General features: G+C 38.8%; 1 protein-coding gene across 9 annotated transcripts in view; it reads left to right on the plus strand.

Moving 5' to 3' along the window:
- Window positions 1–102: 102 nt before the first annotated feature.
- LRCH3 (leucine rich repeats and calponin homology domain containing 3) overlaps window positions 103–16,782 on the plus strand; it is a 116,029-nt gene continuing 99,349 nt past the window's right edge. For all 9 annotated transcript variants that reach the window (XM_060150422.1, XM_060150426.1, XM_060150427.1 and 6 more), the window contains exon 1: window positions 103–372. In XM_060150422.1, the coding sequence (XP_060006405.1) occupies window positions 111–372 (262 nt within the window). In that variant the 5' untranslated portion in view covers window positions 103–110. The remainder of the gene's footprint in view (window positions 373–16,782) is intronic.

Consider the following 16,782-nt stretch of genomic DNA (forward strand, 5'->3'; position numbering starts at 1 on the left):
CCCTGCCCATCAAGGGACCCGTCCGGGGTCTGAAAGCCCCTTTCCCCGCCCACCCATCATCTGGCCGCGCATGCGCTGAGCCGGCGGGCCGGAGAGTTGTCGGCTGGGAAATGGCGGCCGCGGGCTTGGTCGCTGTGGCTACTGCTGCAGAGTACTCTGGCCCAGTAGCGTCGGGAGGTAACCTCTCCGTTGTTAACTGCGGCCCGAACTCCGGGGCAGGCCCAGGTCCTGGCCCGGGCTCATGGAGCCGCTCCCTCGACCGAGCGCTGGAGGAGGCGGCGGTAACCGGGGTGCTGAGCCTGAGCGGCCGGAAACTGAGGGAGTTTCCCCGGGGAGCGGCCAACCACGACCTGACGGACACCACCCGGGCGGGTGAGTGGGGTGGGGGGTATCCCTGCCAACAGGAGGCCCGGGGCGCGGTCGGAGTCCGCCGCAGCCGATGCGGAGAATCGCGGGTCGTTACGTTAACTGGTCCCATTACTCCTGGTCTGGACCCAGGTACCGGGGAGAAGCCGACTGCCCCAACCCACCCAGTCCTGGGGCCTGCGGGCCAGACCCCGAGCCTGGGGCGAGGCGGACAGCAGCATCTCTTGAGAAAGAGGGCCATAGGGGACTGATGGGGTGTGTTTTACTCTCTTAGAAAATTAACTTGTGCCGCTGCTGAGGTAGACCCTTGCTCCGCCCCGGTTTTTGCAGGCCCTTTCGTATTGGGGATGCCAAATTGACTTTACTAAGATTTAGGTTTGTAGCACGCTCTTAATCGGAGTCGCATTGGTCGCTGCATTGTCAGGAAAGCATGACTCCCGCATAGGCGTTTTTTTTCAAGAGTTGTTTTTAGTGTGAACCCGAACACTTTAACTTTTCTTTCTCCCCTTCGTCTAGGTGACTTACCAAATGTACTTGCAAAAATAACGAGAGCCCACCTTCAGACTCTCACTCCTTTCCTCTTTCCTCAGGCCCCCTTAAAAAAAGTTGAAGGAAGAAAACTGTTTAGAAAAGATGCATAGGTTGCCTACCGTATCTGTATTTAATGCTTTTTAAAAACAAACATCAGTTTGCCTTATACATATTTTTTTAACACAGAAAAGAAAATAAATTAGGTAGTATTTGGTTTTCTTAGTTGTAGAGAACAATGTCTGGTTACTGAGGTGTTCAACATAATATGTTTCTCTTGTGTTTAAAATATAGCTTTCTCGGGGAGTAGATTAAAAACAGTCAACCCCCTTATATATAGTGTGGTATGATGTAATTATTTTCATATACCTTTCCTAAGGTGTTAACTTCTATGTTTGTGCACTCATTAAAGATTGCTAAGTATTACATATGATTCACTTATTTTAGAAAGATAAGCAAAACTGTTACACTACTTCAAGAAACTATTCTTTCCAAAGAAACTTTTGCTCTAGTGTAAAATGGAAGGAATCAAATACCTATTTGTTTAATCTTTTTGGAAACAGTTGTACTGAATATAGTTTGTATTTTTTAGTGAACGACATTACGATTAAATTTTCTTGCTGATGTAAATATGAGCAGCCACTTGGCTTTTGCATGTATTCTGAGAGACAACATCTAAAATTGTCATTCATACCCCAGATTTCGCGATTCTGTTCAGGAGATGGCTATATGGCATATGACTGTTCAGGAGATGGATAGCATAGTGATTTCATATGGGCATGAGTCATTTCAGTATTAGTACATTAAGCGTGGAGTTAAAGAATACGTTGATCACAGGAGTTTATCTGGCTCACTATCTTACCTGCTTTTAAATAGTTCTAGGACCAGTGTGTTTCGCCTTTAAGAAATATTTTTTTAACTAACAAAACCCAAAGGCATTTATGAAGAATAATAAGTAATCTCAATGAATTTTTTTCCTTACTATGCCCTGAATTTTTAATTTGTTATTATCCACACTTATTTTTATTACTTTAATAGTTTCTTTATAAACCAAATTTTTTGTTGGCTGACATTTTATCTGGCCAGAAAAAGTGTAGAGGGGAAGAAAAAGATTACAAGGTACTTTATAACCTATTAGACTAGATTAATTTCTAGCATGTTAGAAATATCACTTATTAAGTGTAAGAAATTTTTGGCAGACCTTGGTGAGTACAAAAATACTGAAATATTCTCTGAATTATTTTAAAGAGGTGATTTGATGTGGATAACATCATTGATTGAGTTTTCACTGTTTACTATTCATTGGTAGGTGTTTAAAATACATTGCCTTGTTAAATGCTTAACAACCAATGGATTAAATATTATTATCCCTCATTTACACATGAGGAATCACTCAGAATTTACAGATGAGTCACTCAGAGAGAATCATATAAATAATATTAGTGGCAGAATTTCAGCCCGGTTCCATCTTACTCTTTTCTCTCCACCAAGCCACACGGCCTTTTTACGTACAGATAGATATTACCATTCCTGTTTTTACAGATAGTGAAACCAAGGTTGGGAGAGAAAGATAATTTGCTCAAAGACCTGTAGCTAAAGGCCAAGGAAGGTGTTGTTAGCCGGGATTTGAGCCTAACTGAAATCCTGTTTGAGGTAACTCCAAAACCATAGACTACCTGTTACACAGGGTACTTTGAATTCAGACCCAACTTTTGTTAGCTAAAATGTTTTGTTTGGGCCCTATAGAAAATTTAAAGCCAAAAAAATTATTTGAATGTTATATTAAACTTGCCACACGGTCTGTTCTTTCCTAATGTATAGAATGTATCTGGTAGAGCTGCTGTCCTTACATTTTAAGAAACAGCACATATTACCCATACCATTTATAACTTGACATGATTAGAATTCATCATGCAGCATTTTTTTGAGGTTTTCCCCTCCTGTTTGTTTTAAAAGGTAGATCTTTAGAAAAAGGGAAATATTTATTTGGGAATGAGTTACTTGATCCAGTGAACAAGGAAAATCTTAAAAGAAATCATGAAAGACTTTTGGGGGCAGAAAGGTTGTAGCTTGGATTTGGGGAGGCAGAAATGAGAAGGAAGGCCATTCCAGGCAGTGGAATGGGTCCCACCCCGACACAAGGGTGTGCACATAATTCAGGGTTAGCCAGTCAATGTAGTCCATTCCTCTGGCAACAGTGATGGTTCAGAGATAGGCACATTTTCCTGTCAGCACATGAGAGAGTTAATTTTTTATTGGAACTATTGAGAAAGAGGCATGCTTTGAACTCTGGGGTTGCTGAGAGAATAGAATGTGAACCTGGAGCTTGCCAATAAATTGAAAGCAGAGCCAAAAGATGGAAAGAGTGAGGCCAAGTTCTGATGGTAACCTTTGAACTTTTGGATCAATAGCCAGGCCTTAAGTTAGCGGTATCCTTGGACTTTCAAATTATGCAAGCTAATAAAATTCTTTTATTGCTTATTCTGAGTAGACTTTTTGAAACGAAATAGGAGTCCTGACTGATACAGTGAGACTGCTCTTGATGAAGTTGTGGGGAGGTCAGCTTGATCAGAATAAATGGTTGGATTAGAGAATATGAGAGCTACCTTTTGCATTTGAGGCAGCTAGATTGATGATAGGTTTGGAGAGAGGGAGAGTAGTCAACAGTCATTCATTCAACAAACATTTATTGACTAAGGGATTTTCAGGTGTAGATATACAGAGAGGACCAAGACACTCCCTGTCCTCAAAGAACTTAAGGGATCTAATGAAATAGAATAAATAGATGTAAAGATTATTTGAATTGTCTAATAATAGCAAAACTTTATGTGTAAGGCATTATGCTAGATGATACAGTGGAAACAAAAACAAGAAGAAACTCTAACCTGTAAGCATTAAAAATCTAGTAATTTGTTTGGCCGGCTGCAATTACAATTCAGGAATGAAAAACAGAGATCACATTGGAAAATAAAAGTGTACAAATGCTGACTGAATTTATTTTTTTTAAAGAGACAGAATGCATCAAGTTGACTGAGCTATTAAACCTGTAGGACTAGGAAGGTGGTAATGCTACTGATAATAATAATAGTGAACATTTATTGAGCTGTTAGCATATTCCAGGTATTGTACTAAGCTGTATATATAAAATGCACATACAAAAACCATGAGTTGTAAGTACTAGTTTTAACCCCATTTTACATATGAAAAAATGTAGACTTGAGATTAATCTGATCAAGGTTACACAGCTAATAAATGACAGAACTGGGATTCAAATTCAGATACATCTGATCCTGAAACTTCTGTTTTTGATAACTAAGCCACTGACAAAGAAGTTTGCTACACAGTTTCTTTAGTTTGCCTGATAACTTTAAGTGTCTGGTAGCGCATCTAGTTAATCTTTAGCAGCAAATAGAAATGTAAATCTGGAACTTTTAAGAGTGAAGTTAGAACTATAGCATAAATTTGAGACAGTCATAATGAAGAGTTTATCTGATTCTTGGAGAAAGAGGGTCACTGGTAACCATGGGGTACACCAGCATTTAAAAAGGCAAGAAGAGGAATCAGCCTGAGAAAAAACCATAAACAAAGTTTTGTAACCAGGCCTGTACTAGAATTAGGAGAATCCTAAAGCCAAAGGAACCGTAGTAACCATCTTAAGTTATTTTACAGATGAGAAGCAGTCTCAAAGATTAAGACTTTGTTTAAGATTATATGTAGTGAAGTGGTGCTGTTTTACAGAAGGCAAATAGGGTCATAGTCGAAGGTGTAAGAAATCTTTTCTGAATGGAAGATCGAAAACGAGGAACCAAGGATTCAGCTTTGGGAAAAAGCCTGTGGTTGATGGCAGACGGGGAAGACTAAGATTACACAAAAAAAGGAAACAAATTGAGATGTAGTGGGTGAGCCAGGGTAACACAGTCTTATTGAAGCCATGAGCGTTAAGGCTTTAAAGAATTGCGGGGGGGTGGGAGTGGGGGCAGAAAAAAAGAACTGGGTACTTATTTCCCATGTAAAGAAGAATGAGGAGTGCCTGAAGGCCATTTAATTTTTCAAAAAAGCAATCTGTAAACCACAAAATTATGGTTTTGTTAGTCTTGGAAATATGCACTGGAATGCCAGGTCTTAAGTGGAAATCATATTTTTCTTGGATCCTTATTTATGTATATTTTGTATCAACCACAGTATATGTACCGTGAATTTTTCTACAACAGTGCTGTCCAATATGGTAGCTACTAGCCGTAAGTGGTTATTAAAATTAAAATAAGTTAAAATTTAAAAATTTTGTTCCTGGGCTTCCCTGGTGGCGCAGTGGTTAAGAATCTGGCTGCCAATGCAGGAGACATGGGATCAGGCCCTGGTCCAGGAAGATCCCACGTGCCGCAGGGCAACTAAGCCCGTGTGCCACAACTACTGAGCCTGCGCTCTAGAGCCCGTGAGCCACAACTACTGAGCCTGCGTGCTACAACCACTGAAGCCCACGCACCTAGAGCCCACGCTCTGCAATGAGAAGCCACCGCAATGAGAAGCCCGCGCACCGCAACGAAGAATAGCCCCCGCTCACCGCAACTAGAGAAAGCCTGTGCGCAACAATGAAGACCCAACGTAGCCAAAAATAAATAAATAAATAAAATAAATTTTTAAAAATTAAAAAAAAATTTGGTTCCTTAGTTGTACTAGCCACATTTCAGGTGCTTAGTAGCCACATGTGTCATATTGGACAGCACATTAGACAGACCTATTGTCTGTTATGTTGGACAGCACAAATAATAGAATTTTTTCATCACAGAAAGTTATATTGGACAGTGATGTTGGGGCATACTGCCCTGAATAGAATTGAAATTTTCTTCTGCATTATTTATTTTATAAGTCATACTTCTTTGGGCAGTGTCTTTCTATATCCGTGAATACAATAAGCCACCATGGTCACTAGAAATGAAAACACCTAAATATGTTTGAGAAGGCCAGAGGCAAAGGGAGGAGGTAGCAGCAAATGGGGGCTCAATCATAATTACAAGATCTTTGCTAGCATCTCAGGGCTGGGAGGGGATATATAATTTTTTCTTTTAGAAATATCTTGTTAAAGGCTGCTGTTAAAGCATGTCATCTTTGTTAATAGGGGCATTAACTATATATCTGACACATTTATCATCCACTGAGTATTATGTGTTCAAATCAGGAAGCTTCTAAGAGCCTTAGCAATAAGAGAAGAGTAGAAAACACCAAAGCTAATTTTATTTGATTAATCAGACTTTCAATTTAGTATACTTAAAAATCATTCCTTCCGATATTAAGAGTTGTACATGCTCATTGTAGTACAAAAAGTTATAAAGAAGACACTAAAGATCATTTGTAATTCCACTTACCAGAGACAACTGGTAATGAAGCCTGGTTTGAAGTCTTCAAACTTTTTCTTCATGAAATATACATTCTCGGGGCTTCCCTGGTGGCGCAGTGGTTGAGAGTCCACCTGCCAATGCAGGGGACCACGGGTTCGTGCCCCGGTCCGGGAAGATCTCACATGCCGCGGAGCGGCTGGGCCCATGAGCCATGGCCGCTGAGCCTGCGCGTCCGGAGCCTGTGCTCCGCAACAGGAGAGGCCACAACAGTGAGAGGCCCGCGTACAGCCAAAAAAAAAAAAAAAAAAAAAATATATATATATATATATATACACACACACACACATTCTCACTTTTTAAAAACTAAAAATGGGATCATACAAAGGCTGTTTTATCATCTAATATTTTTTCACTACATGAGATACAATATCAGAAAATATAGATCTGTAGCATAATTTTTAATAGTAGTCCACTATAGATATACTGTCTTTTAATTGACCCTCATGACACACTTCGGGATTGTTTAGACTCTCACCATTACAAATGATATTGCTGAGAGTAACTTAGTGCGTATGTCTTTGCAGACTTGTTTAATTATTTCCTTAGGATAAATTCCTAGAAATATAACTGATTGGTTAAAAGATGCATAGTTTTAGGTTTTTTTTTAATACAGATTGTAAAATTGTGCTTCCAAAAGGGTTGTTCAGCTTAGATTTATACCAGTAGTACATGAGTTGTCTTTACTTTGCACCCACTGATTTTATTCTTTTTGATCTGTGTCCGTCTGATAGATGAGAGATAATATCTCCTTGTTCTGTATTCAGTGCATCTTGAGGAGTGTAATTTTTACTACAATAAGAAAGTAGTATATAAATACAAGGGGAAAATATTCTATTTTTTTCTATGTCCTTTTGTCATAGAACCAGCTGATGACAAACAATCAGAAGCTCTTTGTGCAAGTATATAAACTCCTGTATATTTAATTTGAATTCCTTTGTAATTGTAAGAGTAACACATATTTATTATAGAAAATTTAGAAAAACAAAATACACAAGGTAGAGAAAGGAAAAAAGGAATAATACTACTGCATAGATAAATCACTGTGAACATTTTGACATATTCTTCCAAGTTTTTTTTTTAATGCATGTATGTATATATTGAAAAACCTGGTATCAGCTTTTTGTGGTTTGCTTATTTCCACTTCATAGTATATTAGAAATATTGTCATATCTATTAACATTTTCTTATCATAGAATTGTAATGGTTGCAGAGTATTTAATTGTATCTTTGTACTTAACCAGATCCCTTTTATTGGGCATTTAGACTATTTCTAATTTTTTATTGTTATAAATAATACTATGAACACTTTATATATATAACTCTTTGCTTACATCTCTCATTATTATCTCTTATTGGATAAATTCCTAGAAGTGAAATTGTTCTAACAAATTGTATGCAACTTTTAAAATGTTAAGTAAACATAATTTACAAACAAAATTACAAAAGCAGTTACTCATAGAAACAGTGTTGCATATTGTATGTAATTCAACTAGGTTTATAGGCCACCCACAAAAAAAGTAATTTTTTTCTAAACACGAAAGTCAGCTTAACTCACATTTCATACCTCTTTATACCTAAAAACCGTGATCTCCCACATGTCTCTCTCTCTCTCTCTCTCTCTCTCTCTCTCTCTGTCTATGAAGAGTGTGTGTTAATGACACAAATTTTTATTGAAGTACCTCTAATCTCAGAGAAGATCTGGGGTATAGAACTTGAAGTTGCCTTAATAGGGAACTTGAAATTTGAAGGTTTGGAATTTTATTAAGAATTCTACCCTATATTATATGTTCATGCTTGTTTTAATACAAATCTGTGGCTTCAAATTACCCACCATTAAGGAAGACCAAACCAAATAAGTTTCTATAATGTTATTCTGTTGCTTTCTGTAATCCACCTCTCCCCCCACCACCCCCAGTATGCTAGTTCCACAAGTATAGATATAATATTGTATATACTACTACTCTTTATAACAAGGTTTCTGTGGAAATACGCATATTGAATTGCAATGTGGGATGCTAAGAACACATCTCAGGAAACAACATTTATAACTCCCCTCTTATAGCTTTACCTCCTGTTTGGAATGAGAAATCCTAAAGCTCTAATATAGTCTCATCCACATGCTTCTTCCTTTCTCTTCTGCTTGTGGAACAGCACAATTTTTATATTGTACTGACACAATGGAAGAGACTTAAAAAGATTACTTGTGTCCTTCCCCACCCCCACTCCCCTCCCCTCCTGCAACAGACACATGTTTTATAAAGAGAAGCAGAGACCATGGGGAAGATCATGGCTGTTGGGTATAAAGCCATCTGAAATAAGATTTAAATTTATCTTTGGGGAAAAATCTGACCTCAACTGTACTGGCATTGTTTTTTAAATAGGAAGGGTAAATAGTAGGATGGTGCCTTTAGGAGGGGTGAGAAGATGTGTTATAGATCATCACAAAATCAATGTTGAGACTAGAAGAATGGCAGCAGTATTGGGGCCAAGGATTTGTTTCCTAGGGTTCATTTCCTTTTACCGTGGCTGTATTTGGGGGCTAGATGGTTAATATTATCGCATATTATAACGTGAAATAGGACTTTTAAGTAGTAACATACGTGTTCATTATTTTTTCAGTTCATTTATGAAGCAGTTATTCCACTGAAGCTCGGAAGAAAATATATGGTTAATATGGTAATTCACAAAAGGAACATTATTTTGAGTTCCTAAGGTAGCCAGTGATATCAAATGCAATGCTACTAATTTTAGAATCATAAAACCAGTCCTAAAAATTTAAGGCATTTCCTTACTTTTAACTTTCTCCCTTGCTCCTGTAAATTTGTAGATTTTTATTATTTGAAGGAAATGTTAAACCGAGGATTTTAACTGGTTAAACATATTTCTTACAAAAACTAGGTAATTGAGTTTTTTCATTAAAAACGGGTTTTTAAAAATGACCTACAATCATAGAGAGTGAAAATATAAGCCACAGAGTAAGAGATTTCTAATAAATACAAAAAACAAATGCTATCCAGAATATGTATAGAATTTCTACAAACAAGAAGATAACACAATAGAAAACTGAGAAAACACTTCAACTGGTACTTCACTAAAGAGGAATTACAAATGACTGATAAATATGTGAAAACCTGCTCAATCTCATTAGTAATCAAGGGAATGGAAAATAAAACCAAACTGAGGTACTTCTCACAGATTGACAGTACCAAGTACTAGAAAGAAAGTAGAGTTGTCCCTCAGTATCCTCAGGGGAATGGTTCCAGGACCCTCCACAGATACCAAAATCTACGGATGCTCAATTCTCTTATATAAAGAAGGCATAGTATTTGTATATAACCTATGCACATTCTCCCATATACTTTAATTCATCTCTAGGTTACTTGTAAGATTTAATACAATGTAAATGCTGTGTAAATAGTCGCTGGTGCATAGCAGATTCAAGTTTTGCTTTTTGGAACTTTCTGGAATTTTTTCCCCAAATATTTTCAATCCGAGGTTGGTTGAATCTGCAGATGCAGAACCCACAGTTACTGAGGGCCGACTATAGAGAATTGGGGGCACTCATACAGTGCCAGTGGGAGTTGAAACATACTTAGTAAAGTTGAAAATACACATACTTTGTAAGCCAGAAATTCCAGGCTCTGAGGTACATACCCCAGAGAAACTTGTAGAAGTACACCAAGACATATGTATAAGAATGTTCATAACATTGTTCGTATTTGACAAAATAGAAACAACCCAAATGATCATCAATAGAATGGGTAAATCAGTTATGGTATATTTATGTGATTTCACAGCAGTGAAAATGAATAAGCTACAACTGCATGTAATTACATAGATGAACCTTGGAAACATGTTGAGCAAGTGAAGTATATGACACTATATATGCAGCACAAATATATTTAAATAAAGTTCAAAAACAAGCATAATCATTCATAAGTGCTAAAACTAAAAGCGCAAGGAAATGATTGCCATAAAAGTTAGGATAATGGTTACTTGTAGGTGAAAGGGAAAACGTTAGAGGAAAGGAGGCAGTGGGTTAAAGGTGCGTGTATTTCTGAAGTACTGAAAATATTCTTTTTTTTTCCTTTATAACATTATTTTTTCTATGCCATTTACTTGTTGCTTTTTTTATTATAAATTTATTTTTGGCTGCATTGGGTTTTTGTTGCTGCATGAGGGCTTTTCTCTAGTTGCAGCTAACGAGGGCTACTCTTCGTTGTGGTACACGGGCTTCTCATTTGCGATGGCTTCTCTTGTTGCAGAGCACGGGTTCTAGGTACGTGGGCTTCAGTAGTTGTGGCACGTGGGCTTCAGTAGTTGTGGCTCGTGGGCTCAATAGTTGTGGCTCATGGGCTCCCTAGAGCACAGGCTCAGTAGTTGTGGCGCATGGGGTTAGTTGCTCTGCGGCACGTGGGATCTTCCGTGACCAGGGCTTGAACCTGTGTCCCCTGCATTGGCAGGCAAATTCTTAACCACTGTGCCACCAGGGAAGCCCGAAAATACTCTCTTCTTTAACCTACATTCATCACCTATATGGTTGTTCACTGTATACTTATGTTAAAAATTGTATATTTATGGTCTATTTACTTTTTTCATGTACTTCTTTATTTAGGCTTACTTATTCATTCTTAACTCGTGTATTACTCATAGCACCTCTTCTTTTTTACCTTCTCTTTTTCCATCTCCTCTCTTTACCATCCCCCTTCCCCAGTCAGGCACTTTTCTTGCTTCACAAAGAACAGTATTTTTTACTGTCACAATGAACAATATTGTCTTTTTTCATACTAGATTGGGAGCTTCTTAAAGAAGGTATATTAGTTTTCTCTTGCTGAATAAAAAAATCATTATAGACTTAGCAGCTTAAAACAACATTCATTTATTACCTTACATCTCTTTAGGTCAGAAGACTGGACTTAGCTGAGTTATCTACTCATGGTCTTACAAGACCAAAATCAATGTGTTGGCCAGGCTGAACTCTTATCTGGAGTCTTAGGGGAAGAATTTCCCGGATCATTCAGATATTGGCAGAATTCAGTTCCTTGCAGTTATAAAATTGAGGTCCCCATTTCCTTGCTGGTTGTTTTGGGGCTGCTCTGAGGTTCTGGAAGCTATCCACATTCCTACAACATGGCCGCCTCCACCTTCAAGCCAACAGTGGTGTGTCCTGCTTGGAATCTCTGACTTCTGCTATCAGCCAGAGGACTTATTTGATGAGATTGGGTCTAGTCAGATTATCTTTCTTTTGTTTAATTCAGAGTCAGTTGATTAGTAATTACTTAATCATATCTGCAAAATCCCTTCTGCCACATAAGGAATGTAATCAGTGTATATTTCATATTAACAGTCCCAGGGATTAGGGTGGGAGATCTTGGGGGCCAATTCAGGATTCTTCCCACCATAGACGGTTCTGTCTCACTTTCTTTTTATTGTACATCACTTAGTACAATACCAAATATCCTTTGAGTGTTTATTGTTTGGATGCGTGGATGGATGGATGGGAGGGTGAGTGAATGAGAGGGCAAAAACAGGAAATGAAGAGCCTATTCTCTTTCTTAGTTTAGGAAAGAGTGACAACTGACTACTGTGTGACTGGGTTTAATGAGGACCCTTGGCGCTTCAATGATACAGTAGGATTCAATCAAAACATTCTTAAGCATAATACCAGTGAATATACTTCCCTTTTATGTCAAAAGTCAGGAATTCAGACCCTCTTTAATTGGTGTCTAGAGGATAAGAGTGATGATGTTATTGATACATGTGCTAAGAGTAAGTACCCCAAAATATAACCAGTAGCAATTGAGAATTTTTAGGTGTTTGAAAATTTTCAAAATAGGACCTTGATTTGGTAATAAAAGAAGTAAAACAAATTTTAAACTCCTTACAGTGAAGTAGGCTTTCCATGTATATTCAGTATTTATAACTTTGATAATTACAAGTTTTTGTAAGGCTCAGATATCCAAGGAGACTGTTAGCCTGGTAAATATGTGATCCTTTTTCTAGATCAATAACATTGTGATTTCTGGTCATCTATTATCAAGTGACAGACCATACTCAAACTTCAGTGTGCATAAAATCCCCCATTGCAATTTTAAAAACATGTACATTCCTGAGTCCAGACCCTAGAGAGTCTGATTCAGGAGACCTGGGGTGGGGTCCATTAAGCTGCATTTTTAACAAGCAACCTGTTAGTTCTAGGTGCAGTTGGCCTAAGAGCTACCACTTAAGAAATTCTTCTATAGACTCTGCTACTTTACTCTAAAATTCATTTAGGAAAATAGTAATTTTTCACTTCCTAAAGATATCTTGATTAGGTAAGCCAAAGATTTTATTCAATTGAAAACAAATTTTTTTAAGTATAAAATACAGACTTTATTTTGCAAAACTGGGTACTTTGATGTAGAATAAACACTTGAAAGGTTGGTTTATTTGTTTTAAAGGTAGTGTCACTGAAGAACTGTGTTGTTACAAATAGATAACCAATTTACATGAAGAAATAAACTATGAAAATTGAGCATGTATGGTTAGTCAGGGTCTTAGTTACGAGCAGCAGAAACCAGCTGTGGTTATGAGTAGCCCTCGAAATCTCTGGGAGGACTGGAGAACCAGGCTGGAAGGATAAGTAACCAGGAATAATGCCCAAAATCATGTGCCAGAACTTATCCTGTGAAGACACCACAAGCATTGCCACCTGGGGACAGATACCTCAACTTGCACCACTAGCACCAGTGAATGATAATGGATAACTCTATACCAGCACTGGAGCATTTGCCACCACTACCTGTGAAAATTGGGATGTATTGTTTCCATTCTGCTTTCAGTTCAAGGTTAGGGGAGGATGTGTCTACTTGGGGGAACCTAGATCATGTGCCTGTGCCTCTAGCTGCAAGAGAGTTTGGGAAAGCAAGCATACTGTGTGGCATTTTTCAGCTTCTGTTGAGGTAAGAACTCTGTTTCAGAAAAGGAATAGTGTTTAGATCCTGGGCAGCCTAAAAAAATGGCATGTGTCTAACTACAAGTTGTATTTAATACTAAAATCAGGTAACCAGTCAGGCCTTTAGTGGAGTGTATAATTATCATAATGCACAGTAAGCAATATATATGATGTGACGATAGGTAGTTTACCGATTGTAATTAGTGTAACTTTTCTACAACTAAACGTTCTATTGCTTGGTTCAGTTGGGAGAGGAGGAAAAGATTATTAATTGACTCTTTTCAAGGGGTACCTTCAGTTTTCCTTTTTTTTTTTTTTTTTTAATTCTGAGAGTACCCTCAGTGTCTTTTTAAGATCTGAAGGCTGCATTAATTTCAGAAGAAGGATGAACAGTGTTGCCTACCTCCTGTCCTTTCAATTGTCTGCTGTGTCCCAAATCCCAGTACCTAGGGACAGTATTCTATTGTCATTTTCGCCCCATAGTAAGAAATTTTTGACAACAAATGTTTATTTATATATTATGTGCATATACTAATATACTAAAATTATATGTATTATAAAATAGACATGAAACATAAAATTTAAAGGAGAACTTAAGCATAAATAGAAATAAAAGTTCTAATGTTTTTCTTCCACACTCCAGTGGATCATTTGATGTAGCCCCTGGCTAGTAGGCTCACATTCCTCCTTTGAAGACTGCTGTGATTCAGACAGTGATTAGCCTCTTCATGATCTTTCAGTAGGAGAAAGGGAATTTTTTTTTTTTTTAAATTTTTGGCTGTGTTGGGTTTTCGTTACTGCGCGCAGCCTTTCTCTAGTTGCGGCGAGCAGTCTTCTCATTGCATGGGCTTCTCTTGTTGCGGAGCACGGGCTCTAGGCGTGCGGGCTTCAGTAGTTGTGGCTCGCGGGCTCTAGAGCACAGGCTCAGTAGTTGTGGCGCACGGGCTTAGTTGCTCCGCGGTATGTGGGATCTTCCCGGACCAGGGCTTGAACCCGTGTCCCCTGCATTGGTAGGCAGATTCTTAACCACTGATCCACCAGGGAAGTCCTGGAGAAAGGGAATTTAATGTTAAATATCCGAAAGCACTCTAGGCCCTACTTTGAGGCAATATGGGAAATAAGAGACCGTCTGAAGTATGGAACCCAAGGGTAGAGAGCTGTGACCTCTTGAAAAGGAAGGATATTAGAAGACAGAGACTTAAGGAATTTCTTGAAGCGATGCTATAGATGACGAGGGATTCCTTTTATAGCATGTACAAAACAAACCATTGTGTATATGAAGTGGGCTGAGCTGCTCCCATGGATTTGAAGGGGTGGGGTTGAGTAGGGTAGGGGCAATGTTACTTTGGGAGTAAGAAGATGTTTCTCCTCTGACTGCTTTTAAGATTGTTTTCCCTTTGTCTTTGATTTTCTGCAGCTTGATTATGATGTGGCTTTCTTTTTTTTTTAATATTTATTTGGCTGCGTTGGGTCTTTAGTCGCAGCACGCGGGATCTTTCGTTGCCGCGCACAGGCTCTTCATTGTGGAATGGGGGCTTCTCTCTAGTTGTGGCACGTGGGCTGTAGAGTGTGCAGGCTCAGTAGTTGCGGTGCGCGGGCTTAGTTGCCCCGCAGCATGTGGGATCTTAGTTCCCCAATCAGAAATCGAACTTGCATCCCCTGCATCGGAAGGCGGATTCTTAACCACTGGACCACCAGGGAAGTCCCTGATGTGGCTTTCCTTATGTGTCCTACTTGAGGTTTGCAGAGCCTCTTGCATATGTGGATTGAAAAATTCTTGGTTGTTATTTGGTTTCAGTAACACAAGTCTTTCTGTTTTCTTGGTTGACAAATACTATTCAAAGTCATAATTACTCTTTTTGTTATGACTTGCTTTTCCTAGGGTACTATTATTACATAGTATCTTCTTTTGAAATTTTCAAGTATGATCTATGGGTCTATAAAGTTTTGTTATTCAGAGTCTGGTTTATGGGCCAGCAGTGTGGCATCACTTAGGACCGTGGTCCCCAACCTTTTTGGCACCAGGGACCAGTTTCATGGAAGACAATTTTTCCATAGACCGGGGGGTGGGGGGTGGGGGTGTGGGGGTGTGGGGGTGGTTTAGGTGGTAATGTGAGCCATGGGGAACCATGGGGAGCGGCAGATGAACCTTTGTTTGCTCGCTACTCGCCTCCTGCTGTGCAGCCTGATTCCTAACAGGTCACAGACCAGTACCGGTCTGCAGCCCGGGGGTTGGGGACCCCTGACTTAGGATTTTATGAGAAATGCAGAATTTCAGGCTCCATCCCAGAAATAGAGTCTGCATCTTAATAAGACCCCCAGGTGCTTATGAGAACATTACAGTTTTGAGAAGCACTGCTCTACAGGTAATCAGGTAATTGAGGTTGCTCTTCTTTTCCCAGCGGGTCTCTGAGCTTAGTAAGTAGTTGACCCCAGTTATTCTAACCCCATGCCACAGAGGTCAACCAAATTGAGCACCCTCAACACCAGTCTGTTAAAAAAAAAAGGGGGAAAGGTGCACTAGGCAAAGAAGAAAGTTATGCCACCAGTTACTTTGTTCCAGGATATGATATGCTCATGATCTGGACATATCATGGATATGTATATGGCTAGAATTAAATGTGATGTTAACAAGTCCTTTTGGACTGTGCCTTGGCTCAGCTGGGCCACTGCCAAAGTTATGCTCAAAAGGTAAAAAAAAGCCTTAGTATGTCATCCTATAGGTGTAGTAAGGATGCCAGCTTGTGCAGAAACCCCAACCTGTGTCCACAGCTCAATCTTCTTGTGTTTTTTGGTCCCCACTTCTATTATGAGGATTGGGGCTTTCTACCCAAAATTGTTATACCGTAAGCAGGTTTTTATTTCTCATTGGATATTTGTTTCTCGTATTTGCTTTTAGAAGCCTAATTATTACTGGTTCAGTTGTTTATCTTGCTTATGAAGACACTGTTTAGTAACAATAGAAACAATATTCTTGAGGTCAGATCAACAGCAACCAGCGTAAGTTTATTAATTTTGCTGTCTTATCATAGTGCTTGCAATTTGTAAACACTTCTTTATTTTCCAACATAACATAATGACAAACACAGCTTAAAGACTTACTTTCTATAGAATCTGTATCTTGATTATCCTCTCCTTTTGTCACAAAAGAAAGACAGTTTTTCATAATAGGTATAGATTTCTTCACAGCACCCTTTATGTTATCTCTGCTTTTTAGGATCCTTCTGGACTTAAGGATTTCTTAGAGATTCAAGAAGTTTATAACTGGCTCTATCTGTTGTGTTCCATACTCGCATGTCACTGCCTAAACCCTTCCCATGTGGGAGCCCTCCTCTTGAGCAAGCCTTTCCCCATCCCAGCATTGCTGCTGAGAACTTGAAAATTGCATTCCAAGAACAAAAAGATTTTCTAGATCCATCTTGTTTCCCCCCTTCCCCCAAATAAAGCATTTGTTATCTTTAAGCAGTCTTGGTTCCTTCTAGTGAGCAATAGGATACAAGATTACGATCTGTCTACTGGAGCCTCCTTTTATATCATTTCACATGACAGCTGATACCA

Source organism: Lagenorhynchus albirostris, chromosome 5 (genome assembly GCF_949774975.1).
Source record: "Lagenorhynchus albirostris chromosome 5, mLagAlb1.1, whole genome shotgun sequence".
NCBI lineage: Eukaryota > Metazoa > Chordata > Mammalia > Artiodactyla > Delphinidae > Lagenorhynchus > Lagenorhynchus albirostris.